Source organism: Motacilla alba, chromosome 23, assembly GCF_015832195.1.
Source record: "Motacilla alba alba isolate MOTALB_02 chromosome 23, Motacilla_alba_V1.0_pri, whole genome shotgun sequence".
NCBI lineage: Eukaryota > Metazoa > Chordata > Aves > Passeriformes > Motacillidae > Motacilla > Motacilla alba.
The window spans coordinates 5,239,185-5,266,888 of NC_052038.1; the positions used below are offsets into that span (position 1 = coordinate 5,239,185).

The 27,704-nt window shown below is 55.6% G+C and overlaps 1 protein-coding gene across 37 annotated transcripts in view; it reads left to right on the top strand.

The window, feature by feature from the left end:
- MACF1 (microtubule actin crosslinking factor 1) overlaps positions 1-27,704 on the top strand; it is a 138,511-nt gene that overhangs the window by 54,216 nt on the left and 56,591 nt on the right. For 30 of the 37 annotated variants that reach the window (XM_038161074.1, XM_038161096.1, XM_038161077.1 and 27 more), the window contains 32 exons: positions 196-348; positions 822-976; positions 1,364-1,490; positions 1,911-2,094; positions 2,674-2,843; positions 3,090-3,268; positions 3,457-3,595; positions 3,969-4,162; positions 4,314-4,476; positions 4,939-5,022; positions 5,112-5,219; positions 5,856-5,954; positions 6,107-6,259; positions 6,359-6,447; positions 6,824-6,959; positions 9,705-15,014; positions 15,495-15,644; positions 16,009-16,224; positions 16,304-16,453; positions 17,142-17,375; positions 18,668-18,811; positions 18,897-19,130; positions 19,652-19,879; positions 20,354-20,869; positions 21,163-21,339; positions 21,793-21,916; positions 22,211-22,419; positions 22,973-23,290; positions 24,069-24,235; positions 25,196-25,352; positions 26,000-26,117; positions 27,380-27,442. In XM_038161074.1, the coding sequence (XP_038017002.1) occupies positions 196-348; positions 822-976; positions 1,364-1,490; positions 1,911-2,094; positions 2,674-2,843; positions 3,090-3,268; positions 3,457-3,595; positions 3,969-4,162; positions 4,314-4,476; positions 4,939-5,022; positions 5,112-5,219; positions 5,856-5,954; positions 6,107-6,259; positions 6,359-6,447; positions 6,824-6,959; positions 9,705-15,014; positions 15,495-15,644; positions 16,009-16,224; positions 16,304-16,453; positions 17,142-17,375; positions 18,668-18,811; positions 18,897-19,130; positions 19,652-19,879; positions 20,354-20,869; positions 21,163-21,339; positions 21,793-21,916; positions 22,211-22,419; positions 22,973-23,290; positions 24,069-24,235; positions 25,196-25,352; positions 26,000-26,117; positions 27,380-27,442 (10,648 nt within the window). Of the gene's footprint in view, positions 1-195; positions 349-821; positions 977-1,363; positions 1,491-1,910; positions 2,095-2,673; positions 2,844-3,089; positions 3,269-3,456; positions 3,596-3,968; positions 4,163-4,313; positions 4,477-4,938; positions 5,023-5,111; positions 5,220-5,369; positions 5,478-5,855; positions 5,955-6,106; positions 6,260-6,358; positions 6,448-6,823; positions 6,960-9,704; positions 15,015-15,494; positions 15,645-16,008; positions 16,225-16,303; positions 16,454-17,141; positions 17,376-18,667; positions 18,812-18,896; positions 19,131-19,651; positions 19,880-20,353; positions 20,870-21,162; positions 21,340-21,792; positions 21,917-22,210; positions 22,420-22,972; positions 23,291-24,068; positions 24,236-25,195; positions 25,353-25,999; positions 26,118-27,379; positions 27,443-27,704 lie in introns of those variants that run through there. The other 7 variants (XM_038161090.1, XM_038161094.1, XM_038161095.1 and 4 more) reach the window with 3 other exon arrangements.

A 27,704-nucleotide genomic window follows, 5' to 3' on the forward strand; every position in this document is an offset into this window, starting at 1 on the left:
CAGGGCAGTGGGAGTAGCAGTGATGTCCCATCCCATCTCCTGAGCCCTCTTCCCATCCTTCCAGGGCAGCAGGATCCTCCTGACGTGTTTGCTCAGCCCTTGCAGGCCAGCACTGGGGTGGGGGGCGAGCCAAGATGCCTGGGACAGACCTCCCCTCACCATCCTTGAGCAACCCATCCTCCTTGTCCCTGCCAGGATGAGAAGGAGCAGCTGATCCAGTCCAAGAGCTCGGTTGCCAGCCTGGTGGGGCGGTCCAAGAGCATCGTCCAGCTCCGGCCCAGGAACCCAGAGCACGCTCTGAAGAGCACCATCCCCATCAAGGCTGTCTGTGACTACAGGCAGATCGAGGTGAGGGCTGGCAGGGTGCCGGTGGCACTTGGGAAGGGAAGGCAGGGACAAGGGAGTGACACCCGGGGCGGTTTAGGATGAGCGCCGTGGGATCTGTCAATGGGAAGCAGGAGCGGAGTGGGAAGACAGGGGGAGGGAAGCAGCGGGGATGTTTTTCCTGGAGCAGACTTCCATGTGTCAGATTTATTCTGGGCAGGAGCTGGAGTCCTTTCCTCTTCCAAGGAGGATGGGCTTCATCAGCCAAACAAGCACGTGGGTGGCAGCCAACTCCCTGTCACTTCCTTGTCCCTTCCTCTCCCGGCACGAGCGTGCCGCACTGCCTGGCACCATTCCAGGCTGCTGCTCCATTAAAACACTGCTCCATTAAAAATCTGAGTATTTCTGGGAGCTGGCTCACCCCCAGGACAGGGGCTGGCAGCAGGGACAGGCCTCTGCTGGTTTCTGATGGGCTCCTGGTGCTGGCGCTGTCGCAGATCACCATCTGCAGGAACGACGAGTGTGTCCTGGAGGACAATTCCCAGAGGACCAAGTGGAAGGTGATCAGCCCCACAGGGAATGAGGCCATGGTGCCTTCTGTCTGCTTCCTGATCCCCCCACCCAACAAAGAGGCCATCGAGATGGCCAACAGGTAACTTGGTGACGGTCACAGAGGGATGGGATGGTGGCATGGGAGGGGACAGATTTGGGGTGGAAATGGGAGGAGAGTGGGGATGGAGGTGTGAAAGTGTTTTGTGGTGAGGAAAGGAATCCTTAATGGTTCTACAGCTGCAAACTCCATTGCAGAGACTGCTGCAGTAGCTTGCAAAATGAAAAAAATGGCAATTTGGGAGGAGGGATCCCCCCAGGGATCTCTGGCACCGAACAGCAGCAGCATCACTCCCTGCGTGGTGCCAGACTGGGGTCACTGGACTGACGGGCTGCTGTCTGCCACTGATGGCTGGAGGATTAACGGCGTCAGGGCTGGCTTTGCTGGGCAGATCCAGGGCTGATGGATCTGCTCCTTTCCCCCTTGCAGGGTGGAGCAGCTGTACCAGAAAGTGATGGCTCTCTGGCACCAGCTCCACATGAACACGAAGAGCCTCATCTCCTGGAACTACCTGAGGAAGGACATAGCCCTGGTGCAGAGCTTCAGCATGGAGAAGGTACAGAGGAGCTTCCCTGCCTGGTTCTGGGGTTGTGCTGCTCTCCAGGCTTCTCTGTGTGGCCAAAGAGAGGGGAAGACCAGGGAGTGGGGAAATCAAGGGTCTGCACACCTGGAACAGCGCACACCTTGGAAAGGGTCGCAGTTTACAGCAATGGGGAAAAGGGCAACAATTCACACCTTGAAAACCTGAGTTTGGGGGTGCTGTGCAAAAGGATTGCAGCTTTTCCCAATGAAAAGAGCATCAGGAGTTTGCTGCTGCTGAGAGACTGTGGATTGAGCATTTCATTAGGGATGGGGGGAGGCACAGAGGATTTACCTCTCCCCCTCTGAAAATCCTCCTTGGGCAGATGAAGGCGGTTCAGTTGGTGTGCAGGAAGTTGTTCCTGATGTTTGGATGTGCCTCTTTTTCCACTCACAGCTGAGATCCTTGGCTCAAGGGGAGTGTCAGCAAGCCCTGAAGAGCCTGCAGGCCCACTACGAGGATTTCCTGCAGGACAGCCGCGACTCGGAGCTCTTCTCCGTGTCGGACCGGCTGCGCCTGGAGGAGGAAGTGGAGTCTTCCAAGGAACACATCCGGCAGCTGCTGGAGTCCATGGAGAACGGTGAGCTTCAAAGGGCCTGATGGTTCCACCAGGAGCTGTGGGAACTCATAAACAAAGGATTTATGGGACTGCTTCGTGTTCTGCTTTTCCTGAGCTAGCTGGTTGATGGTGCGAGCAGCTGCTCTCCTAATTTCTCCATCTATCCATCCAAGTGTGGCCTCTGTCCAGCACCGTTCCTGCAGAGAGGCCTTGGCTTTGCAGCTTCAGCTGAGCTGCTGAGTCCTCCTCCCCTCGCAGTGTTGGCAAAGGGAATGCATTGCAAGCAAGGGGCTCTTCCTGCAGTTAGTCTTTGGGAAAATACACGTGGTGGTGGCACTTGTGGCAGGACCGAGGACTCCAGTGAGGTTCCCTGTGGCTGGACTCATTTCCAGAAGGAAATGATTTAATTAAGGGGGGAAAGCAGCGTATCCATCAGCCCTGGATCTTCCCAGCAAACCCAGAGATTTATTTAAGGAGTTTTCCATCTGAGCAGAGATCCCGGCGTCAGCGCTCGGCTCCAGGGATTCCAGCAGGTTCTGTTTGGGACAGATACCGGCCAGTGGTGCTTGAGCTGCTCTTCTTTGTGTCTCTGGCTTGCAGAGGACAAGGATGAGACCCTTGCCAGGACGTACCTGTCCGAGCTGAAGAACATCCGCCTGCGGCTGGAGGAGTGCGAGCAGCGCCTCGTGAGCCGCATCCAGGCCCCGAGCAGCGCCCGGGCCGACGGCGACACCATCCAGGAGAACACCATCCGCATCGCGGAGCAGGAGGTCAGGCTGCTGCTGGGAGCAGGGCAGGGGAGGGCTGAGATGGACGCACACCCAGAAATAGCTGTAGCTCCTCGGCGGGGGCAGCGGGAGCGGGGTTTGAGGGAATCTCGCCGCGCGGAGGGCAGCGGGGAGCCTCAGCAGGTGGGCTGCCTGCTTCATTTCCTACCAGCTGCTTTGCCGAGGGCAATCCTGCCTTCTCCCTGCCTGCTTGGGCTCTCCTTTCACGTTGTGTCCCTCCCTCTGCAGCGCACGCAGGAGGATCTGCAGCAGCTGCAGTCGGAGCTGCGGGTTGTGTCCGAGAGGTGCTACAGCTTCCTGGACAAGGCTCCTGCGGGGCCCAGCACGCCCCACCTGCGTTCAGAGCTGGACTTGGTGGTGAACAAGATGGAGCAGACACATGGGCTGTCTTCCATCTACCTGGAAAAGTGAGTTGGGATGTGCCTCTGTTCCCAAACGCCCCTTTTGAGCATTTCCAGGTCACTAAAGGCCTTGTTCTGTCCCTCCGACACACCTTGTGGTGGATGTACCTGGATCCACCCCCCTGCCGCCCGTGGTGCAGCCTCCAGACCTCTGCCACGTCTGGGATGTCATTGTGTTCTCTTTGATTTGCCAGGTTGAAGACGGTTGACGTCATTATCCGTGGCACCCAAGGGGCAGAATCCCTGGTCAAAGGCTACGAGGTGAAGCTGAGCCAGGAGGAGGCTGTTCCTGCTGACCTGGCAGCCATTCAGACCCACAGGACGGCCTTGCAGGTTGGCGCTGTTGGTTTTTCCAGCAGTGTCCTGCCCTTTTTTTCTGCTGAATTTGGACTGTGGGACGTATTTTCTTGCCTTGATACGTTTTTAGAGGGTTTTGTGCTGCTGATGTGAGAGCCCTGATCGCTTTGTGGGTGTAGGGGAGGTGCTGTGGCTTGTTCTCTGTCTGCTGCTGTGGGACAGGGCCTGCACCAATCTGAGCTGGGAGCATGTTCCCCTTCATTCTACACCTCCCAGTTCTTTGCAGGTTAAGGAGAGTGGGAAAATAAACTCATAAACCCCTTCCCAGCTGTGTCACCTCTGGCTGGGAGGACATCTTTGGCTCAGTGTCATTTCAGTGACACTGAGCTGTTGCTGTCTCCTTTTGCAGCAATGGCTCGGGGAGGTGAAGGACAAGGGCTCCGTGTTCTCCACGCTGGAGGAGGAGATGGCAAAGGCAAAGGAGGTGGGGGAGCAGCTGTTCAGGCTGAGGCAGGAGCGCAGCATCGACCTGGAGCGCTTCCAGGAGAAGGGGAGCCAGCTGTGGGATCGCTGGCAGCGAGTCTGCGCCCAGATCGAGACCCGGTGAGAGACCTCCTGCCTCCTCTCCCAGATTTACTCTCATCCTTCAGCTGAGACCTTGGGTCAGGCTTGGTGGAGGTGAAATTTTTTCTGGCTGGGATTCCCGCTGGTGGCGTTTCCCCCCTTCCTCTTACCTGTCGTGGTTTTCTCTCAGCCACACGGAGCTGGAGAGCATCCAGGAGGTGCTGAGTGATTACCGGCAGTGCCACAGCGCCCTGATCCAGTGGATCGAGGAGATCACAGCCCAGCAGGAGCTGATGAAGCCTGGCCAGGCTGAGGACAGCCGGGTGCTGTCGGAGCAGCTCAGCCAGCAAACGGTGAGGCAGGAGCTCGTGATGTCTCGTTGCTGCCCTGACCGTGTCACTTCTTTTCATCTCTGAGCCTGCAAATATGAAAAGCAGCAGGGAAGAGGCTGCAGGCCTGAGCTGGGTGTCTGGGAAGTGGAGGAGCTCTGCTTGGCTCGAGGTGCAGATGAGGTCTTGCGTGAAAAATTGGAGAGTGTAAAGATTTTACCCGAAAGTGCAGGGATGTGAACCAGAATTGTGCTCACGTCCCCATGGCTGCTGTCACAGAATCCCAGAAAGGTTGGGTTGGAAGGGATCTCCAAGATCATCTTGTTTCCATCCTCAGGCAGGGACACCTTCCACTAGACTAGGTTGCTCCAAGCCCTGTCCAACCTGGCCTTGAACACTGCCAGGGTTGGGGCATCCACACCTTCTATGGGCAACAACTCAGCCAATCTGTTCTGACGACCATTTTTACTTTGAATTCCCTCGAAGGCTTTGGCTGCAGAAATTGAGAAAAACCAAGCCAAGCTGGACCAGTGTCAGAAATTCTCCCAGCAGTACTCGGCTGCCGTCAAGGTACAGCTCCTGGGTGGGCTGGGCTGGGCAGGAGCAGCCCTGGCGGAGTTTGCAGATCTCACAAGCTCCACATCTCCCCACCTTTTCAGGACTATGAGCTGCAGCTGATGACCTACAGGGCCTTCGTGGAGTCGCAGCAGAAGTCGCCCATGAAGCGCCGGCGGATGCTCTCCTCCTCAGATGCCATCACCCAGGAGGTAGGAACCCACCTAAGCTCAGCGGGGGGAAATTTCGGGGGGTTCTTCCACGCCCAGCAAAACCACCCAGCAGCCTCTGTGAAATGAGCTCCTTCCTGCTGAACTCTCTTGTATAAATAAAGTTTCCACCCTCGCTGTTTTTTCCAATAGCCAGAGAGGATGGCTTAGTGCCCTAAGCACCAGGTATGCCATACCTAGACTCCTGGGAACCCCTGGGTCAAATCCAGCAGGGTCGGCTCAGCCCTTCAGCCTTGCGAGGTAAATAACCAGAGCACCATGCAGTGTTGCTGTGTGTGCATCTTTGGGATGAGACCCTTATAGGGACCCGAGCTCCTGTCTGCTCTGTGTGGATATTAAAGATCCTGGTAGCCCTCTGTAAGAGTTGAGCATCCGCCCCAGTGTCCGTGGCCGGAGTGTCCCCTCGCTCCAGTGTCGTGCAGCATGCCTTGTGTGGCCACCACCCTCCCCAGCAGATCTGCTGCATTCCATTGGTGCCATCCCGGCTCTGCCAGGTGCCCTGGGGGGTTCCCAAGCCAGAGGTGCCTCATCCGTGTCATGTACTGTGAAGGGTGACGCTCTGGATCCGCCGGCAGGACTGATGCGCCCCCTTTTCCCCTGTGCTTTCCCCCTTGGCAGTTCATGGATTTGAGGACTCGCTACACAGCCCTGGTGACTCTGACCACCCAGCACGTGAAGTACATCAGCGACGCGCTGCGGCGGCTGGAGGAGGAGGAGGTGAGGGCGTGGGGCACACCTGGACCTGTCCCCACCTCCCCCCCGCATCCCCAAGGATGCTGCTCCGTGCTGAGGGCGCATCCTGGGCACTGCTCCCCCTTTGGAGATCCTTTTTGACGTGGTTGTCTTCCTCCTCCCTCCTCTGGTTGCAGAAAGTGGTGGAGGAGGAAAAGCAGGAGCACGTGGACAAGGTGAAGGAGCTCCTGGGCTGGGCCCTGGGCTTGAAGCAGAGCGTGCAGGGCAGGACAGCTGCTGCTGGGAGCAGAGAGCTGGGAGACCTCGAGAAATCCATCTCAGAGCAGCAGGTAAAGCAGGGCTGGCGCCAGACCCTGAGGTTTAACTTCTGCTCTTTTTTCACAGCTGCATTAAGCTGCTCGCTTTCTTTTTTATGTTTTTTCTTCCAGGCCCTGAATGAGGAGCTGACTGCGAAGAAGGAGCAGGTCTCTGAGGCCATCAAAACCGCCCAAATCTTCCTGGCAAAACACAGCCACAAGTGAGTGTGACCAGGGAGAGAACAGGGGCTGGAGATGAGATTGCTTAGAGCTGGTGGATCCGTGGGATCCAGTTAAAAACAATGAGCTGCACACAGCAGTTGTCTTCTTTACAGTCTGCAATGAGATCTGTGAAATGTGCAACCCATTTATGCTGTGGGACAGTATTAACCCTCTTTAGTTGAGGTGCAGCCCCATATATTTGGGGGTTTGATTGTTACAATGCAGGCTGGTTATCCTGGCAGGTTTTAGCTGAGCAGGGCAGGGAGAGGAAGGGACTCATGGTGGATTTGGCCTTTTCCTGCACTGGGAAGGATGTGGTAATTCTGTGGTTCTGGTTTGGGCAGTACCCCGAGATATTTCCCCTTCCCCTTGCAGGCTTTCCCAACCAGAAAAGGACCAGATTTCTGCTCAGATTGGTGCTCTGAAGGAAACCTACCAGGCTCTCTGCAGCAATTCCACGGAGCAGCTCCAGCAGCTCCAGAGCCAGCTGGCTCAGGAGACAGAGCACAAGGTACTGCTCCCTGCTCAGCCCTGTTCTTCACCTTCCCTCCTCAGGCTGTGGAGAAGGTTCCATTTTTTCGTGTGTTTCCTGGCCACTGGCCACTCACAGCCTCTTGCACTCCCTTCTCTGATGTTCATGGTCACCCAAAGCATCTGGTGGTGCCAGGAGGCCAAGCAGGAGCTGTTTCCTTGCTGCCTTCCAGGTCCGTGGGAGAGTTGTCCTTTGGTTGCCCTGCCCTGTGCACGAGGCTCGTTGGTGCTTGGTGAGCAGGGTGGCAGATGGAATTCTGCCCTGGAAATGTCCCCTTGAGGAAATCTGTGCCCTCTGAGGGCTCGGTCCCACAGGCTGCCTGCGGGCAGGGCGTGCAGGAAGGGGGGACTTCGCGTGGCCTCAGGGGCTGGCCAAGGGTTCTTCTCAGCAGTGGCTGAACCAAGCAGCTCTTCCTCGTGGAAGTCCACTGCATTATCCAGCCCCTCAGCTGGACCTGGGAGACCTTCAGAACCCGTTCCCTGTTCACATCCACCAGGCCCCATCCTTGTAGGGAGGGCTGGAAGCCCATCCTTATTGCCTCTGTTCCGGCTGTCGTTCACAGATTTACGTGTGCCTGTTCTCTCAGTGTATATTCATGTGTCAATGGATATTTTTGTGTGTTTGCTTGCTGGCTCCCTGTACCCTGAAGCAACAGCCCGCTCACATCTGGCTGTGAGACGCAGGTTTTGGCTCTCAGGTCTGTGAGTGAAGCCCTGTTCAAGCCACTCATGGGGAGAAGGTGGCAGAGCTGCTTTTTTTGAGGTCTGCTTGTCCAGTTTTCACCTAAAAATGTAGTGTTTTGCTCCAAACTGGGCTTCACAGCCCATTCCAGGTGTTTCAGAGCAGGAAATGATTTATTTTATTGCAAACCCTTTAGCCCTTGTGCTGGCAGCAGAAAGGTGAACAAATCATTTTGTTGAGCCAAGGTGAACAAATCATTTTGTTGAGCCATCACAGATTTGGTGCAGCCTCCCTGTGGAATGGATGCTTTTTTTTCCTTTCCCTTTTCCTCCCTTTTTTTGGTTAGAAAAATTATTTTAGAGCAAAAGCCTTCTCCGGGGCTTTGTCAAGCTGTTTTGGTACAGCACGAGGCTGCTTTGGGGTTGGAACAGTTTTCACTCACAGACTCTATGAAGCCCAGGCAGCAAAACAAGAGATGGCAGTGGGGCTTCACCTTAAATCCCCGTCTGCAAAACCATCCCTGCGGCTCTGCTGCGGAGCCATTGCTTCACTGTAGAGGGAGCATGAAGAACTCTTTAACATTTGCTTGCTGGAAACATCCAACTGTCAGAAAGAAGTTCCAAAAGACAAAAAAAAAAAAAAAAAAAGCAAAGCAGAGCGCGCTAAATTGAGCATGATGTGTCCCTGTATGGTTTGTGTTTCATGTCAACTGTTTTTGAGATTAACTGACATCCTTGCTTACAAGTTTAACTAACCCCCCTGGGATTTAAACACACAAAACACACAAAAGGGAAAGAGGACGGACCTGTGTGTGGGGGTTCCTTTTGCAAAACAAAACAGTCGCATGCTGGACGCTAACCCCAAGCTTTACACTGTGTGTGATACGGCTGAACTGCTCCATAAGGCTCTGTCTTTAACTGCTCAAGGCACACCCTGCAAGCCGGTAAGTAAAAGCCTTTTACTCCCCTCCCTCCCATCCATCTCCTTTTTTATCTTTCTCTTTTGTTTCCCCCCCTTTCCCTCTTCTCTGTCTTCCCACGGCTCGTTCATCTCTGAGCATGCACGTCAGGGTCTGGCGGTGCTGGTGGAGAGCTTAGGTTGTCCCAGAAGGTTCCTCCTGTCCCCACAGCAGGGTGTTGGGATGCAAAAGGAGTTCATTCCGTAGTCCTGGTTCTCTCCTTGCCATCCCCACAAAAATCCTGGAGTGCTTGGGCCAGCCTTATACCCAGCCAGTGGCACTGGGAGAAACCCGAACGTCCAAAGAGCCTTTGAACAAAGGCACCTCATCACCCAAATTATTACCCTCCCTGTGGGGAGAGCAGCAAGAAAAGCCCCTCCAAAAGCCACCACAGTAGTTGGTGTGGTCCCAGTTCATCACTGTTCTCATGCTGGAACCTCCAACTTGTTCCATTTCCCCCCTGGCCCTGTCTGAGGAGCAACCTGGAGGTGCTGGAGTGGGCAGAGTGGGGGCCGTGGTCATGCCTGGGGAGCTGTCCTGCTCCTGCCCTGATGCATGGCTGGGAGCTGCTCCCTGGCACGGGCCTCTGGGGTGTTCCCCACCCATCCTGGCACTTGGGATTGGCTTGGGAAGTGCAGGATTCTCAGCATGGCAGGAATCAGCATGGAGGCTGTGCTGGGAAAGGTTCCTCTTTACCCCAAAGTGGGTGGTTTTGGGGGGTTTTCTTCCCCGTGAGCGGGATTTGTGTTGTCTTTACTTTTTAAAGCTGGAGTTGTTGAAGGGCTTTGTTGTGCTTGTTGGTTTCCTGCCCTCTTTTCTGTGGAGCATTAGGAATGAGTCTGAGTTTTGGTGCTTGCTGCTTTGCTGCATTACTGCTGGTGGATACTGGAAGCATCTTGGTGCTGCCCTGGTGATGGACTAGATTTCAAACACTTTAGGACTTTCTAGCCTGTTTGGGGATTTTAAGGTTTTTTTTGTTTTGTTTTGTTTGTTTTTTTTTAGCTGAGGCCTCCCTGAAACTCATGCAATGAGTGCTGGAAATGCTGGACTTTGATTTAATTCTTTTCCTTCTCTTTCTGTTCCAGGGCAGCGGAGCTGTGGCAGGAGTGATCGATCTTGGCACGGTAGAAATATTCCCTGTCTTTGGTGCCATGCAGAGAGGTCTTGTAGATCAGGACACAGGCCTGGTCCTCCTGGAGGCCCAGGTGATCTCCTCTGACTTAGTTGTCCCAGAGACCAGTGAGAAACTCTCCTTGGAGAAAGCTCTGGCAAGAAACGTCATTGATCTCAGGGCATTCCAGGTGCTGCAGGAATTGAAGGATGCTCTCCAGCAGGTGGAAGAAGTCAGACGTGAAGGGAGGCAGCTCCTCCCCGTCGCTGCTGCCGTAGAAGAGGGGAGGATCAGTGAGGGCGTTGGGCTGAAGATTCTTGAGGCTGAGCTCGTCACTGGGGGCTTTAAATTCCAGCAGGGCAGAATCAGCATGGAGACAGCAGTGCAAGAAAGGCTCCTTCCCCCCCAGCTCCACTCCAGGCTCCTGTCTCACCTGGAAGGAGGCAAGGATTTGATTGACCCCAACACTGCTGAGAAGATCAGTCTGCCTGAGCTCCTGGACAGGTGCATCATCCACCGAGAGACTGGGCTGAGGCTGCTGCCAGTCAAGCAGCTGGCGGGTGGCATGGTGAGCTTGAGGTCAGGCAGGGAGGTCAGCATCTTCCGCGCAGTCCAGGAGGGGCTGATAGACAGGCAGGTGACCATCAGGTTGCTGGAAGCCCACCTCTTTGCTGGGGGCATTGTTGACCCCAGGACAGGACACAGGCTGACCGTGGATGAGGCTGTCAGGCAGCATTTGATTGACCAGGATTTGGCCTGCACGCTTCTGATCCGGCAGCTCCAGACGGGTGGGATCGTGGACACCACCACGGGAGAGAGGCTGAGCGTGGATGAAGCCCTGAGGAAGGGCTTGGTAGCTCCAAGGATTGCACTGCTGGTCCTGGAATCCCTGTGGTCCTTCATGGGGCTGCTGTGGCCAGAGACAGGGGAGATCCTCCCTGTTGGAGATGCTTTGGAGCAGGGGATGCTCTCCACAGAGTTGATGGAGGAGGCTCTCAGCAAGAGGCAGCTCCTTCAGGCTGTTTTTATCCCAGAAACCACAGAGGTGGTGTCCTGGCAGAAGGCAGTGGAACAGGGCATCCTGGAGAGAGAGGTGGTGAAGAAGCTGAAATCCACAGCCATACCTGATGTCCTGGCCGGTGTGCAGCTCGCTGGATCTCCAAGCAGGAGCAGGCACGGCCAGAGCTCCCCTGGAAGGAGCCCCACAGGTCAGGAGGAGCCTCTGCCTCTCCCTGGAAGGAGCCCCACAGGTCAGGAGGAGCCTCTGCTGAGGAGCGATGATGAAAGGCTGGTGTTCCACTTGATGACCCACAGCTACATCAACATCCACAATGGCCAGAAGGTGCTCTTGGTGGATGCAGAGTTGAACAATCTCACGAAAGCTCTCATCCAAAGGCAAGAAAATGGATCCTGTGCTCAGGTGGTGGAAGGCTTTGAGGAGACAGAGGCAGACGCAGCTCCTGAAAGCAAACCTTGCAATGGTTTGGCTTTGCAGCAGCTTGAGCTTCAATTTGCTCCTTTGAAAGGTGAAAGTGAGAAGATCCTACCACCCAGAACTGCTCTGGAGAATGGGGAGGTGGTGGTGGGACCTGAAAGTCTCCTCCTGGAGGATGCAGAGGATTTCCTGCATGTGGAAGAGGAGGAGCAGATTTCCACTGAACAGGAGCCCGTCAGGAGTGAAACTGATGTTGAATTTGGACAAGAACAGGTCACTTTTACAACCAAGGATAAACAGGAGGTAAAATTATCGATGCCAGAACCTCCCAGTGACCTTGATAGTGGATTAATCAGAGAAACAGAGGAAATGATGATTGAGGCAGAAGAAGAGTCCAAGCCTCCTGCAGCAGATGGAGTGGAAGGTCCCGAATATCAGAAGAGGGCATTGGAAAGTGGGCCAGTGGTTGTGAAAAGTGAAATCTGCATAACAGTGGGTGTTCCAGAAAGTGGAGACAGACTGAAAACCGTGGCAGAGAGGTCTCGGGGTGTGAGGGAACCTGAACGAGAGGCAGAAGATGTGAGAGAGGTTTATTTGCTGAAGGAGGGAACAGTTGAAAATGGTGTGCTGGGAGGAGAGGAGGTTGTGCTCCCTGCACGTGGGGAGGCAGCACCAGCAGAGAGGCAAAGGGAGGACACGGAAGCTGTGTTGGAAGTGGAAGAAGGAGAGCGGGAAATGTTGGGTGACGAGGGTGTTCAAGCAGGAGAAAGCTCTGGCAAGGAGCCATCCCTGCCAGCCCCTGAGGAGCAGGAAGCAGAGGACACTTTGGAAAAGCTCCTGGTGCAGCTCCAAAGCGGTGGCATCACCCACGAGCAGACGGGCAGGATGCTGCTGCTGGACGAGGCGGTGGCCTCTGGAGCGGTCTCCGGCCACACGGCCGTGAAACTCATGGAGAGGATGAAGATGTTCAGCGGCTTCTTTAACCCTCAGGAGTGTGAGTCCCTGACCACCGAGGATGTGATTAGAGGAGGTCTGATGGATGAGAACCTGCTCCAGAAGGTCCTCACGTCCGACAAAGCCATAAGCGGCGTCCTTGACCCAGGCAACAACTTTGTCTACTCCATCAAGGATGCTGCTGCTGTTGGCCTTCTGGACAGGGAGACAGCCATGAGGATCTTGGAAGGGCAGGTGGTTACTGGGGGGATTGTTGACTTGAAACGTGGCAAAAAAGTGTCGGTGACTTTGGCTTCCAATCTGGGCCTCATAGAGCCAACGAGTCAGACAGAGCTGGTGAAGCTGGAGAAGGCTTCCAAGGGGAAAGGCACTGATGAGGTGACCAGGCAGAAGCTCATTAATTTGCAGGCTGAGACCAGTGGGATCGTGGATCCTGAAAGCAAACGGCCTTTGACTGTGGCAGAGTCTGTTGAAAAAGGGCTCCTGGAGAAGGAAAAGGCTTTCCAGCTCTTGACCAAGCAGGTTGCTGATGGAGGAATCATCCATCACGTGTCTGGGGTGAGGCTTTCGGTGGACAGCGCCATGAAACACGGTTTGATCGATCGGGATCTGTGCAAGGAGCTCAGGAAAGCTGAAAGTGTGGTCCTGCAGGAGTTTGTCCACCCAGCTACGAAGGAGAAGCTGCCCTTGCCCCAGGCAGTGTCGCTGGGGCTCATTAGCCCAGAATTCCAGAGGAAAGTGCAGGAAATCCAGGCTGAGAGTGGAAGCATTCTTGATCCAGCTTCTGGCCAGCGGCTGGCGCTGAGTCAGGCGGCGCAGGAGGGCCTGGTGCCCCAGCAGGTGGTGGAGAAAGTCCTGTCATCTTCAGAAATGAGAGAAGGAATTGTAGACCCCGAGACCTGCAAGATCGTTCCCTACTCAGAGTTCCTGAAGAAGTGTAGAATCGATACTGAATCCGGCCAGAGGTACCTGGAGGTCCATCCCTTCCAGGCCATCAGGGATGAGGTGACAGGGACCAAGCTGCTGTGTGCCGAGGCAGTGAGGCTGGGGAAGGTGGACCCCCTGCCCACCCTGAGGCTGCTGCAGGCACAGGCAGACAGTGGAGGGCTGGTGGAGGGCTCTGTCAGCAAGAGGCTGTCCCTGAAGGCAGCTGTGGAACAGGGGATGCTGGATGAGGCCATGGCCAAAGTCATTGCCACCAACCAGCTCAGGGCTGGGGGAATTGTTGATGCCTCCGGTGGGAAAAGGTTGACTGTGAAGGAAGCTGTTGGAAAAGGACTCATTAGCCAAAAGTTAGCTGCTAGTCTTCGGGATGTGCAAATATCTGAGGAGAAAGTTGGTTCTGAGGCGTTCAAAGTGGGAAAAATGCAACTTCTGCAGGAAAAAATGGAAAAACCATCTCCAAAAGAGGAGGGTGTCATCCTCCCTGCCAGATCTGCCAGGTCTGATGGTGCTGAGGCCAAAGCTCAGGCTGAAGCTGTGAGCTATGACACAGCTCAGAGTGCAGCTGAGAAATCCCCCAAAGCACGGACAGAAAGGAAATTAAAACCCCAGGAAGCTTCAGAAGGTGGTGTCCATCCCCAGGCTGAACATCATCATCTTCATCACCCTCAGGCAAAGGCTGAGGTGACTCCAGAGCACTCCTCACTGTTGGGGACAGTGTCTCTCCCTGAAGAAGCAGTGGTGGCAGGGACTGTGGAAAAAGGGATCCCAAAAGGCATCTCCCAAGTGAGAGCAGCCCGGGGCAAGGAATGGAGGGAAGAAGTGGATGGAGGGACAGAGAAAGTAGAGAGACTGGGCTTGGAGAAGGAGCAGTTGGGCACAGAGGTGCTTCACAAGGAGGAGGATGGTGAGGAGAGGAGGAGGAGGGAGTTTGTAAGTGCAGAGGGAGTTGTGGCAGGTGGAGAAGGTGCAGTGGTGACTTCTGGGCAAGGAGAGAGAGTGACCAGCGTGGTCCAGGAGACAGCAGCAGCCCCGAGGGAATCTGTCAGTGTGGGCCCAGGGAAGGGGATGGGTCCTGCAGAGTCTGGAGAACCCCCTGAGGTTGGTGTTCCTGTGGGAGATGAGCTTGCAGGGAAAAAAGCTGTGAAGCACATGGAAAGAGAAACCTCTCGCACAGAAGGTGCCATTGACCAGGAAAAAGCAAGTGAAACTGAGCTAAAACCTACCCAGAAAAAGAAAAGCAAGAAAAAGAAGGCAAAGCAGGGCAGCATTCCAGGAGACAGCGCTCAGCCAGAGAAACCTGCAGAGAAGCAGCTCCTTCCTTCTCTGGTTTCCCATGGAATTCCAAGGAAGAAGGGTGAGGAGGAGCACTCTGTCTCCAGGGTGCCAGAGCCAAAACATGAATCCAGCGCTGAGACTGCTGCTGGGTTGGCACGAGACGCAGCCAAGCACAAGGGTGGAAAAGGAAAGAAAACAATTCCTGGGAAAGATACAGAAACCCCCGGAGAGGATCAGGTGTTCCCTGTGCCCCCCGAGCACCGGGAAGCTCGAGAGGTGGTGAAAGGTGGGGTCAAGGACGGTCAAGATTCCTTGGTGGCCCTGAGTCTGGAGGAAAGGATGGCTCAGGAAGACACCAGGGTGGAAACCACCCAGGATGTGCCCAGCACAGCCACCGTGGCACAGGAACTGCCCCATGACTTAATTATCAGAGAGGAGCCCACAGAAATTCAGGAAACCTCTGCAGTCCTGGAGCTTGGAGAGGAGGAACAGCACGAGCAAAGAGCTGAGCTCAGGGCAGACCAAGGAGGTGCCCCTGCTCCCCCAAAACCCCCAGAAGAACCCCCCCAGGAGAGGAGCAAGCAGCCAGGTCCAGGTGATCGGGGTTTGCTCTTACCTGTGATCGTGGAGGGGGAGCTGCTGGAAACCTCGAGGGAGTCCACGAGGCCAGCCCAGGTCAGTGAATATTTTTGCTCTTTAGGCAATTTTTTCTGAGCTATTTGTGGATGTTTGGTGCTAAATCTGTCTGAGATCCTCGGCACAGAGGGCGGCTGAAGCATGAGGAGTGGATGTGGCAGTATCAGCTGCAGTGGGTTTGGCAAAGGGGCTGGTGATGTACGACTGGAAACACTCAGGGCTGAGTTGTGGCTCCTTTTGCTGGAGCATTGCTGCTAAATGACTAACAAGTAGAACTCTTTTTTTTTTTTTGGCACTTTTGCTGCAGCTCCAAGAGATCTCTTGCCATTTATAAGCTTATGTTGGAAAAAGAGCCATGAGTTTTATTTCTCCTGTAGTAAATCTTGTAGATAAGGCTGGCAAGTGGCAAGTCCATGAGTGGGAACGTTATTAACAAATTTCAAAAAAGGAATTTTATAGAACACTTTGTCTTCTTTTCTGCCTAAGTTTGAAGCTTTGATTTCCTGTCTGATTCTGCAGATCAAGTTCAGCAAGAAGATGTGTCTGGAGCACGACCAGAGGCTGATATCTTATCTCTCCATGCTCCGAGACATCGAGATGAGAATCAAACGTGTGCAGCCGGCTGAGCAGAATTTGGCAGCCCTGCACGACCTGAGGCAGCAAGCAGAGGTGAGTGAGGCTGGGCCAGGCTTGGCTGGTGTTAGACACAGCTTTTCCCCGTCTCCCCAGCTTCCTGCACAGCCCTCCCTGCTTCTGGGAGCTTTGTCTCAGGTTTAACAGGCTTTGATATCAAACCTCATCCCTCCCTCTGATCCATCCACCCTGCCCAGACAACAGCCTGAGCTTGGCTGACATGAATTTTACAGCCTAGAGAAAGGCAGGAGAGGGCTGGCAGCTGAGCAGGGCTGGAGGGTGGGATGAATTTTTCTAGACTGAGTGTTTGGAGCTGCCTCTCCAAATCCCCTGCTGGGTTTTGGCAGCAGGGAGGTGAAGTCACCCTGCCGTAGACGTGACGGTGCTGTCTTTGTCTCAGGCTCTGGGCGCTGAGCTACAGGAGCTGAGCTTCCCAGTGAATCAGGAGCTGGATGCTGTGCAGAGGATTGTGGCCAACCCCCCTGAAGAAGTCCCTGAGCAGTTGCTGAAGGCTTTGGAGAAGGATGCCAAGAATCTCCAGAAGTCTCTGAGCTCTGCAAGGGAAGTCCTGCAGTCCCGGCTGCAGAACCTTCGTGGGGCGGCAGAAGCCGGAAAGGTAGAGCTGGCAACTTCCCCCTGCTGCCCCACAAACTCCCTAAAATTCCTCCTTTAAACCGTGCCTTTCTGCTTTCAAGGCTAAAATCCTGGCCCATCACGAGACTCTTGAGGGCAAGCTGCAGGAGCTGCTGAGCTGGGTCTCTGGCACCACGGAGTCGCTGGACGACAGCGATTTCCAGCAGGCCAGCGACGCCGGCAGCTTGAGTCGCTGCCTGCAGCACTACAAGGTAACCATGGCAATGCCCCTAATCCTGCAGGCTGATCAACCTGCTGCCCTCTGCACGCAGGAGAAGCTTTTAATCCTGCTTCTCTCCCGGATCCTGCCCTTAGCTGGTGCTGCAGCAGGAGCTGCTGTGTCGGGTGTTCTCCAAAGTCGTTTCCGTAATGCACGGCCTGGTTTGGTTGTTTGAACATGCTCCTGTGCAGGGGGCTGGTGGTGGCTGAGTGACCTGGGGAGGTTCCTGTCAGGCTGCATCCTCTGGGAAGCTGCTGCGTCACACCTGCCCTGGTCTCCATCACCTGTACGAGGAGCCCAGTCTCCTTATCCATCTTCTAGCAGTAAAGATTGTTTCCAAGCTCGGTGGTGGCACCTTGGCACGGAAATCAGGGGATTGAAGGCTTTGAGAGCTGGTGGTGGCTCATGGAGTCACTGTGGCCAGGTCTGGGTCATCTTCAGACCCAAGGGCAGCCCTACAAATCCAAGAAACCTCTTGGTGAGGTGCCTCCAGCACCTGGTGCAGAGGGAAGTTGGAAAACCCCGGCGGTGAGACGCTCTCACCTCCATGCTGAGTGCTGTTTTGGGGGAGAGTTTGGTGTTTCTGGAATGTATTTCACGTGGCACCTGCAGATGGGAAGCAGTGCAGCACAACCCTGGTCATTTTAGGGTCACTTTAGCTGTTTTTCTCTCCCATTCAGGAGCTGAAGGAGCCCCTTGCTGACATCAAGGCTGAGCTGGACGCCACCGCCTTCGACATCCAGTTCCTCATCTCGGAGCACGCCCAGGATTTAACCCCCCAGCAGAGCAGGCAGCTGCTGAGGCTGCTCAATGAGCTGCAGAAAGCCTTCAGGGACCTGTCAGAGCGTGTGACAGCGCGGCTGGAGGTGCTGCAGGTCTGTCTCCAGCAAGTGGAGCAGACGGAGCAGGTGAAGGTTGTGAGACATCTCCTCCTTTGCTCGCTGAAGCGCTTCCCAGCCACAGGAGCCTCAAATTTGGGATTTCCCCTGCATGCCACTCCCAGTTCAGGAGTTCTCACTGCACATCATGAGCTTCCTCTAAAAGTCTTTCTTCTTCCTACCAGGCAGAAGGTTGCTTTGCTCCCAAAATGTGGAGCCCTGCCGAGGTCTGGGTAGCAGTTCTCTGCTAGATATGGAATTGTTTGGGGCTGGGTGGAATAAACCCTGTAATCACCCCCAAAATCCCTGTGCAGAGGGGCCACCACAGTCACCCAGTGTCCCATTTCCACTGCACACATCAGGCATTGCTGTCCCAGGGAAAGAGCTGGCAAGGACAAAAACAAGTCCTCAGATCTCTGCTGCACTGCTGCAGCACCCAGCACTGCATGGATCCTCTCATCCAAGACAGGATTAATGTGGTTTTTTTTTATTAACAATTGCTCTCTGTAACTCTTGCCTGTCCTCTCTGGAGTGTGTGTGTGTATTAACCAGTTTGCTTTGCCTTTTCAGATTGAGTGTGCGCCCATCCTAACCCAGGAAGAACTCGCTTTGCAGCTGAAGAGCTCTTAAGAAGGCTCTTTCAATTTGCTTCTGTTGTTTTATCTTATGACTGGGAGAAACAGGCACAGTGTTTTGCACAAGTTTGTACATCACCTTGCTGAAATGCCCAGTGAAAATCTCAAAAACCTTTCGTCCCCCCTGGCAGAGGGGGACAGGGGTGTCACAGGGACTCTCAGGTCACATCATGCTCAATTGCTCAAACAGGCGCTTCTGTGTTGTGCTCTGGCAGCAAAAAAGAGGAGCTGGATCAGCTACAGAAACACTTTCCCTCTCCAGGGCTCCCTTCCCAACCCCAAATCATTGAAAAACCCTTTTTTGGGGTTGTCTGGGGCTCCACAGTGGCGCTGCCTGGCTCAGGCCGTTGTTGCCTCTCATTCAGCGAGTTTCTGCTGCTGTTTTAATGTTTGTAAAGCGGAATGGAAAAGGCACAGAAACTCGTGGCTGAGTTTTCCTGGGAGAGCAGTGCAGCTCCATCTTGCAGCTCAACAGGCTCCTCAGAGAGAAACCTCCAGTGGTGACAAAGGTGCCACCAGCTCAGCAGGGACGTGGCACCTGCTGCCGGACGGGGAGCACCTGGAGAGCCACAAAGTTTTCTGTGCTGCATCCTCCCCTCCAGGAGCTGTAACCTCACCTTGCCTTTCAGCAGCGTGAGAGGAAGGTGCAGGGCTGGCACTGACTGTCCCCTGTCCCCTTTGCTGTGCCCACAGACGCTGCAGGAGCAGCAGGCAGCCCGGGCACAGAGCCTGGCCGAGCTGAGCCGCTGGCTGGGCCAGGCAGAGGACGCCCTGGCAGAGCAGCAGAGAGCAGAAGGGGACCTGCCTGCCTTGCAGCAGAGACAAAGCGATGTTAAGGTCAGTGGTGTTTAAAATTGGGGGGGTAGGGGTGGAGAGGTTTCGCCTTGGGAGTGCCCAGAGCCTCATGGCTTCATCCACCCAGGAGCTGCAGAGGAGCATCCACAGCAGAGCCGCCTCCTTCGCTGGTGTCCTGAAGAGCACAGAGCAGTTTTTGGAGGACAACAAAGCCAAGCTGGAGCCTGGGGAGCTGGCAGCGCTGCAGCAGGACCTGCAGCGTGCCAAGGAGCAGTACCAGTCCCTGCAGGAGAGGACAGAGGTGGCCCAGAAGGAGCTGGAGAGTGCTGTGAGTGCTGCAGTGCAGCAGGAGACTGAGAAGGTAACGTGGCAGGAGCTGTAGAGCCTCTGGGCTCTGCTTGAGGGGAACTGCGAGGTCCTGGAAGCCCATCTGGGTGATGCAGCACAGAGCAGTTTGTGGTTCCTTCCTGGGCGAGCTTTCCCCCAGATATTTCTGTCATTAAATGCTTTGGGAATTGCAGCCAGGGGTGAGCTGGTTGTGGAGGGAATGGGGGAGGAAAAGATCCCTTAATCTGCCTTTGGGGTGACCCCTAATGGATGAGGATTGTCAGTCACATCCCAGCCCTTTTGGGGTGGGGGTCCTGGGTTGTATGAGGATGAGAATTCAATGTAGCAGCGAGGCTGAGATTTTTCACAGCTTTTCTTCACCTTCCAGAGAGCCACAAAGGGTCTGAGGGTGTCTCAGGCATTTGCTGAGGCTGGGAAACTCCTCAGGTTTTTTTTTTTTTTTTTTCTGCTGCTTTTTGTCTCCCTCCCCCGTGCAGCAGTTTGCTGAACATGCAAGAACTGGGTCATTCTTATCTGGAGCCTCTGTGCTTTCAGGTGAAAGCTGCCAAAGAGCTGGAGGAGAACAGCAATAAGATCGATTCCCTTTTGAACTGGGTGGCATCGCTGGAGCAGAAGGGAGGGCTCCCAGAGTACAGACCACACCCTGTCAACGAAGGCGCAGGGACACAAGCAGGAAAAAGCACTGGGGATGTCCCTGATGGCCACGCTGTGGGAGCAGACAGTGCTGCTGAGAGCCTGGACGAGCACTACGAGAGGCTGAAGGTCAGCACTGACACCTTGTCCCACCCAAAGCCTCCCGCCCCACGCCCTGTCCCTGCTGTTAGCTGGGTCTGGAACATGAGATGCTCCACGTGGGAGGCTCAGAAAGGCCCTGCCCAGCTTCCTGCAGGAGATGCAGAATGTGTGGTGGCTATGTGCCCACCCACAAGGTGTAATCAGGGTCCAGAAGGTGCCCATGATGGCCACAGAAGGGGTCACTCTCTACTCCTGTAGCCCAAACCTGGGACCTTCCCAGTTTTCCCCACACTGCTGCTTCTTTGTCACGGAATCATGAAAATAACTGGTTTGGAAAGGACCTTAAAGGTCATCCTGTTCCACTCCCACCTTCCACTAGACCAGGCTGCTCCGCTCTGGCCTTGAACCCTTCCGGGGCTGGCCCAGCCACATCTGCCGGGGGACGCGGAGGCTCTGTCACGGGGCAGCGCCGGGCCTCACCTTTCTCCCTGCACCTTTCAGGCGCAGCACCAGGAGCTGCTGTCCCAGCAGCAGGACATCATCCTGGCCTCGCAGGCAGCACAGGCTTTCCTGGACAAGCAGGGGCCCAGCCTGGCCGGGGAGGAGCGGGAGCAGCTGCAGGCACAGCTGGCGCAGCTGCGCGAGCGGTACCCGGCGGCGCTGGCGGGCGCCGAGGCGCGGCTGAAACGGGCGCAGCTCCTGCGGGACGAGCTCCAGAAGTTCCTGCAGGACCACGGCGAGTTCCAGGCCTGGCTGGAGCAGGCAGAGCAGGAGCTGCAGGGCATGTACAAGGGGGACGGCGAGCCTGCCTCCCTGCGGCAGCTGCTGCGGCGCCAGGGGAGCTTCGCGGAGGATGTGATCTCCCACAAGGGTGACCTGCGCTTCGTCACCATGTCGGGGGAGAAGTTTCTGGATGGGGATGCTGGGGATGCCGAATCCCAGCTGCTGATGTCCAGGAGTGTGGTCAAGAGCAAGCTGGAGGATGCCACGCAGAGATACACCACGCTGCACTCCAAGGTATGGGAAGGGCCGGGAGCTCTTTTCCTCCTGTGCAGGGATGGCAGAGGGATATTTGTCCCAGCTGCCAGGACATTTATAGATTGTAGGACAAGGATTGTCTTCTTCAAGGCTTGGGCAACACCCTTGTCTTGCTGTTGGTCTGCACGTTACCCCTGGTAATTCATTCAGCCTGTGGCAAGATTGATTATTTTTTTTAATTGCTTTTTCTTTCTTGCTGGTTCCTGTGCCTTTACCCACGGGTTTCTCAGCACTTGTGTGCATCCCTGTCACCTCTCGTTGCTCCCTTGCAGTGCTCCAAGCTGGGCTCCCACCTGAACACCTTGCTGGATCACTACCAGCAGTTCCAGGAGGTGGCAGAGTCTCTCAGGACGTGGCTGCAGGAGAGTGAAGCTGCCCTGGGGAAGCTGCTCTCAGAGACGGTGTCCTCAGATCTGGCCGTGCTGCAACAGCAGCTCGCCAGCACCAAGGTACACTTGGGGGATTTCCTGGGAAGTGCTGGAGCCTGGGTGGGAATTTGGCTGCTCTGAGCAGTCAGCAGCAGGGAGGAGACCTGACCTGTTGGTGGTTTTTTTGCTGGTTGAGGGCAAAGATGCGCCTGCAGATGCAGCAGGCTCTGGGCTGCAGGTCAGGTGGGTCAAATTTCTGGGAGAGGTGCTTAGGGGCTGCATCACAGACACCCCGGAAGGACATAGAAGGGGACATTGCTCCCCCAGGAGGGTGCCAGAGCACTGGGACAGCCCAAACCCTCTGATCCAGCTCTGCCTGCAGTGTGGGGGTTGATTTTCCCATCATTTCTTAACAATTCAGTGATGAAGTGCAGAGGATCCCTCAGAGGGTGTAAAAGGAGCCCTGAGCTCCCTAAGTGTGGCAATCCTGCCTGGACCCCATCTCTGATTTTGGCTTGTCCTGTGTGAAAACAGCAACTGCAGGGAGACCTGGCTGAGCACCAGGTGCCAGTGGAGAAGCTCCAGAAAGCAGCTCGGACCCTGCTGGACATCCAGGGGGAGCCAGCCCCAGACCACGGCCACATTCAGGAAACAACAGGTACAGAGCAGAGCAGCTGGCAGGGAGGGTTGGGGAGACTGGGAACAAGCCAGAGGGGGCAAAGATCAATCACTTTTTGGGGGATTTGGGGGTAATCACATGGCAGTGCATCCTCAGGGTTTGCATGTGGGGAGGGATGTGGCCACTTGCGTTGCGTCCCCCGTCTCGCTGCTGAGTTTGGGGACAGGGATTTGTCATCCCTGAGAGTTCTGGGGGAGCCAGAGGCGACCCTGGCTGCTCTCTGAGCACTTGGAGCTCTGTGCCACTGAGCGTCCTCTGTGCTGAACCCTGCAGATGCCATCGTCAGCCGCTTCCAGAGCCTCTCCCAGCAGATGTCCGAGCGCTCGGACCTGCTGCAGAAATCCATTGCCCAGTCCCAGAGCGTCCAGGAGAGCCTGGAGAGCCTCCTCCAGTCGGTGGCTGAGATTGAGAAGAGCCTGGAGAAGGACCAGCCAGCTGTGCTCTCCTCTGCCTCCATCCAGGACTCGCTCGCCACAAGTGTGGTAAGGCTGGCCCTGGATTCCTCACCTCAAACACCCCAGAGCAGCGCCTGCACCACGCAGGGGTTGGTGGGGTTCAACTACTGGGTGCTGAAAGCACCAAAAAACCCCTAAAAAGGAATATGAGCAGAATATTTTTGTTTTCATAGAATCACTGAATATTTTGGGTGGGAAGGAACATTAAAGACCATCTAATTCCAATGCCCTGCCATGGGCAGGGACACCTTCCACTGGACCAGCTTGCTCAGGGCCCTGTACAGTCTGGCCTTGGACATTTCCAAGGATGGGGCAGCTCCAGCATCTCTGGGCAAACTGTGCAAGGTCGCAGACTCGTTGAAAATCTCCTTTTTTCTTTGCAAACAAGATTTCAGACACAGGGAAAAGAGGAGCATGTTGGGCAGGTCAGAAAGGAAAGGAAAACTGGGATATAAAACTATTTTTTTCCCCAACTCTGGTTGTGTCAAAGCACCTGCTGCTGCTCCCGAGGGCAGCCCAATTAGTTCTGCCGAAGAACCTTCCTTAAAAATCCCTCTCTCTCCTCCTGTGCTCCCCGCAGAAGCTGAAGCAGGACATTGCCAGGCAGAGGAGCTGCCTGGAAGCCACCCGGGAGATGGTGACACGCTTCACAGAGGCCGCCGACAGCCCCGCGGCCTCCGCCCTGCAGGACAAGCTGGCCCAGGTGACAGAGCACTTCGGGAGGCTGTGCCAGCAGCAGCAGGAGCGGGAGGACACCCTCAAGGGCCTCCTGCCCAAGGTGGAGCAGTACGAGCAGCTGTGGGAGAAGCTGCAGCAGTTCACGGAGAGCAGGACGCGGGTGCTGGCGGCCGGGAATCAGCCGGACCGCGACATCGCTCACTTCTCCCAGCACATCCAGGTGAGCCCCTGGCGAGGAGCTCCGCCTGCACCAGGTGTCTGAGGAAGGCCCAGGCTGGCAGGATGCAGCCTTTCCCAGCTGTGGGAAAAGGGGGTGGCGTTTCCCAGGAGCCAGGCTGGTTTTCAGGGATCGTTTAGGATCCAGTCCAAATGTAGCAGGATTTTACCAATTAAAGACTCCACGGGGTTAATACAGCAAAATGCCCCTGTGAGGGCAGTGCAGGAGTGACAGACACCTTGGAGGTCTCGGAGCCAGAGAATCCTGCAATCGTTTGGCTTGGAAGGGACCTTAAAGATGATCTCATTCCACACCCCCTCTCAGGGACAGGGACACTTTCCACTAGACCAGGTTGCCCAGGGTTGTCTTGGACACTTTCAGGGGTGCTGGGGGCCATGGTGGCTGTGCAGGATTCCTCCCTCTGGCTTCCCACAAGGGTCCTGCTACAGGGAATGCTTCACCCACAGCCTCAGAAATGCCAGAAGATGACACCAAACCAGACACCTGTGCTGTGGCAGGGGTTGATGTGGCTTGGTCTAGGGCCCCCCATCCCATCCCAGTCACCAGCCTTGGGGAAGGTGGGATTTGCCCCTGCAGCTGCTCAAAGTGTTTGCTGAGCTGGAGGAGCAGGTGGCAGTGAGCTGTGCCCAACGTTTGGCACCGGTGCCACACGTGGCACTGCCCACAGAGGATCTCTCCAGCTCAGCAGGGTGTGGGACTGCCCAGTTCATCCCCTGTGCTGCTGGGGGACACGGTCAGCATCACCCTTTGCTCTTGGCAGGAGCTGAACTCGGAGATGAGGCAGCACCAGGAGGACCTGGCCACCCTGGAGCACCTGGCTGAGGAGCTGAGCTCCTGTGGCTTCACCCCCAGCACCCTCCAGCAGCAGGAGAAGCTGCAGAGCCTGAAGAAAGATTTCCTGCAGCTACAAAAGGTGGCAAAAGACAGGTGAGTCCCAGGGATGGGAGCTTGGAGGTGGCTTCACGGTCTGAGCAAGGCCCTGTGGAGATCTCCTTTCCAAGGAGGTGGGGGCATGAGCCAGCTCTTCCTGCCACCCTCCTCCCACGCCAGGATCCTGAGGCAGCTCTGCTCCAGCTGACGCTTTAAAAAAAGCCTTGGCTGGGGGCGTTGTGAAAAATTCCTGGTGCTGCAGCAGGAGCAGGAGCTCTGCATTTCCCAGCTCCAGCCCAGAGCGTCCTGCTGGGTGCTGGGAGGATGGGGAGCAGCAGAGCAGCCTGCTCCTGGAGTGCCCTGAAATGGGGATAAAAGGGAGCTTGAGCAGGGTCAGAGCAGCAGCAGCATCCCCAGGAGCCACACCTCTCTGGCTGTACCTCCAAAATCCCTGCGGAATGCGGGGAAGGTGGTGGGGAAAAGCAGATGAAACTCCCAATAATCCCCAGTAATTCAGGGCTGTGCAGGCTGCTCACAGCTGTGGCCAGCAGGGACGAGCCAGAGGGGCCTGTGGCTCCCATCCAGGGGTGGCCGTGTTCCCCCAGGATGGGCTGAATGGATGGAGCTGTGGCCAGGGAGGAGAGGCAGCACAGCCTGGGCTCCCCAGGGGTGCAGGTGCCTGGGGGGACACGGCATGAATGAGCCCTGTCTTCCCAAAAGCCTCACTTTTCCCAGGACAAAGAGCCTGGGCAGGCTGGCAGTGGCCGTCCCGTGGCTGTTGGCCACCACTGGAGTGCCCAAAAGTGCCACCAGCCAGGGTTTGTGGGGGTCAGCAGCAGTGAGGGGCTGGCACTGGGTGCACCCCATTTTGTGCTGTTCCCTGGCAACATCTAATAATAATAATAACAATAATAATAATTAAAAGGGCTCCTAGGGACACAACCGTGCCACATTCAGGAGGGGGTAATTGCAAGGCAGAGCACAAGCTCTGACTCTCCAAAACCTTTTCTCTCCCAGAGAAAAGGATGCATCATCCTGCCAGGAGCAGCTGGATGAGTTTCGGAATCTGGTCGGCGCCGTGAGGAAGTGGCTGAGGGAGAGCGAAGGCAAAATCCCACCTGCTGAGACCTCCCTGGGCACCCAGGAGCTGCAGCAGCACAGGCAGCAGATCCAGGTGGGCCAAGGGAGCTGGGAAAGCCTTGAAATGCTGGAATGTGAAACAAATCCCAAGAAGCAGAGGTTTGCTGATGGTCTCAGCCTGCATCCAGTGGCTTGCAGAGCAGGGAGCAGTGTGAGAGTTTCCTTGGGCACTGCCTGGTTTTCTGTGATTTAGGAGTGGGAGACCTGAGCACACTGTTTTTTCTGTTTCCTGTGCTAGATGTGGAAGGTGGCCTCCTGTCACCCGGGCCCCCGCTGTGCTCCAGCAGAGGGATGTAATAAATCAGGATGTGCCTGGGTTTGACTCACAGGCAGAGCAGCTCTGCTGAGTCACCCACAGCCCTCACACCCCACAGCACCCAGGACTGGGCTCAGCCAGGCTGGGCTCTGCACGGAGGGGGAGGAGGGATGTCCCCAGAGTGGTGGGAGGGAGAAGGTTTCCTTCAACAGACCCATTAGTTGGGGAAGAGCTTTTTTTTGCTGTTTGATTCCCCCCCGGTAAAAATAGATGTGTCACACCCACTTCTCCCAGTGCAGCCATGAGCTGCTTGCCTGGGTGCTGTGTCCTGGTGTCACCGTGTCACCACAGAGGGGACGGGCGAGGAAGGAAGGGCTGTGGGTGGGCAAGAGTGGCCTCCAATCCCAAACTTGGCTTTTGGGCAGGATCTCCTGGAGGAATGGAAGGGGAAGGGGCCCCAGGTGGAGGAGATTGGCCGCAGAGGGACCCTCCTGGAGAACCTGATCGTGGAGATCACGGCCCCCAACACCCCGCCCAAGGCAGGTGAGTTGTGGCCAGCACTCCTGAGGACAGCTCTGCTGTCAGCTCTGCATTTTCTCTGAGCCTGCCTTCAGCAAAAAATGGGGTTATTTCTCCCTTTTAACCAAATTCAGAGGGCCTGTGGTGATCTGAGTATCGTGAGGCTCAGCCCAGTGGTTGAGTTGCTGGCACTCATTGCTTTAATGCATCATCCTGACTTGGCTTAATTAACTGTAGCCTAATGAGCTCTGAATTGCCCTGTGTTTGCTGTGGGGACACATATCACTCTCTGGTAGAGCTGGGGAGCTCATGGAAGTGGCTCCTGCTCTCTCCTGGTGATGTTCTTCAGCCTCCTGAGGACTGGGGTGTTTTAATCAACCTCCAGCATTTGGGTTTCATATCTGGATGACATTTGGGGCTGTGATAGTCAGATGTGATTTACTGGTCTCCCTTTTGGCTTCATTGTCTGTGAAGCAATGAGATTATGTCTGGTTCGTTTGGAAACCAGCTCAAAGATGTCTTCCAGCTTGTGAGAACAAGTCCCTGGACTCTCATCACTGATGGGAATTTAGGGGAATTTATGGTCTGGATTTGTTTGTTAGGATTAAGTTCATAAGCAGTTCTCAGGGAAAGCATCAGGAGAAGTGAGGAGAGGCTTGAGGGTGAGCAAAGGTGCAGCCCCTTATGTCCATGAAAGCTTTAAAAGATGTGGTTAGAAAAGAGAGAGCTGCCTGAAAATGTGAATCCCCCTTTGGTTGTGACACCTGGTGTCCAAAGAAGGGACACTGGTGCATCCTGCATCTCTGGGCAAAGACAGCATGAACACAGGGCTGGTTTGAATGGTTTCATCCCATCAAAAAGGAGGATATGGGGGAATTAATCCCTTCAGGGAAGGCATTCAGCAGTTTTATTTGGTATAAGTCACAAAATCATGCTCAGGGTAGCAGCTTCCCAGGCATGGCAAGGCCGGTGGTCCCCAGCATTGCAGCCCATGCAGGATCTGCATTATCCCTGCTCTCTGGGAGGTGTTGGGATGCTGGGAGAGCTGCTCCAGAAGCTTCAGAAGCTCCAGAAAGGCAGGAGCAGCTCCAGGAAAGTGAGGGGAGCAGGAGGAGGAGAGATAAAGGGGCTCCAAACCAAATTAACGCCCAGTGCTGGGCAGGTGGGTGGTGGAGACGCCACGTCGGTGCTTGGTGGTTCCTGTCATGCAGCAGCCATTCATCACTGGCTGTCTGCATCCCTAACACTTCTGTCACGTCCCTCTTGTCCCTGTCCTCTCTGCCCAGGTGCCACTCTGCCCACTCCAGGAGGCTCGGGGGGCAGCGTGAACGGATACCACACCTGCAAAGGTGAGCTCGCTGCCAGCACCGCTGAGCCGTCCCCCTGTCCCCTTTTCACCCATGCATTTCCATTCCCTGGCAATACAAACCTCAGTGTGACACTGCCAGCATCCCAGCAGAAGGGAAACGAGCTTGGCAACGGGCTGGGAATTCTCAGCTGCTGCTATGGAGGGTGGAGGTCGGGCTGAAGGACGGAGAGGGGCAGCCTTGGGGAGTGGCAGCACCCTGACACCTCGTCAGGTGGTGTTAGGAGCTGATAAATGGGAGATCA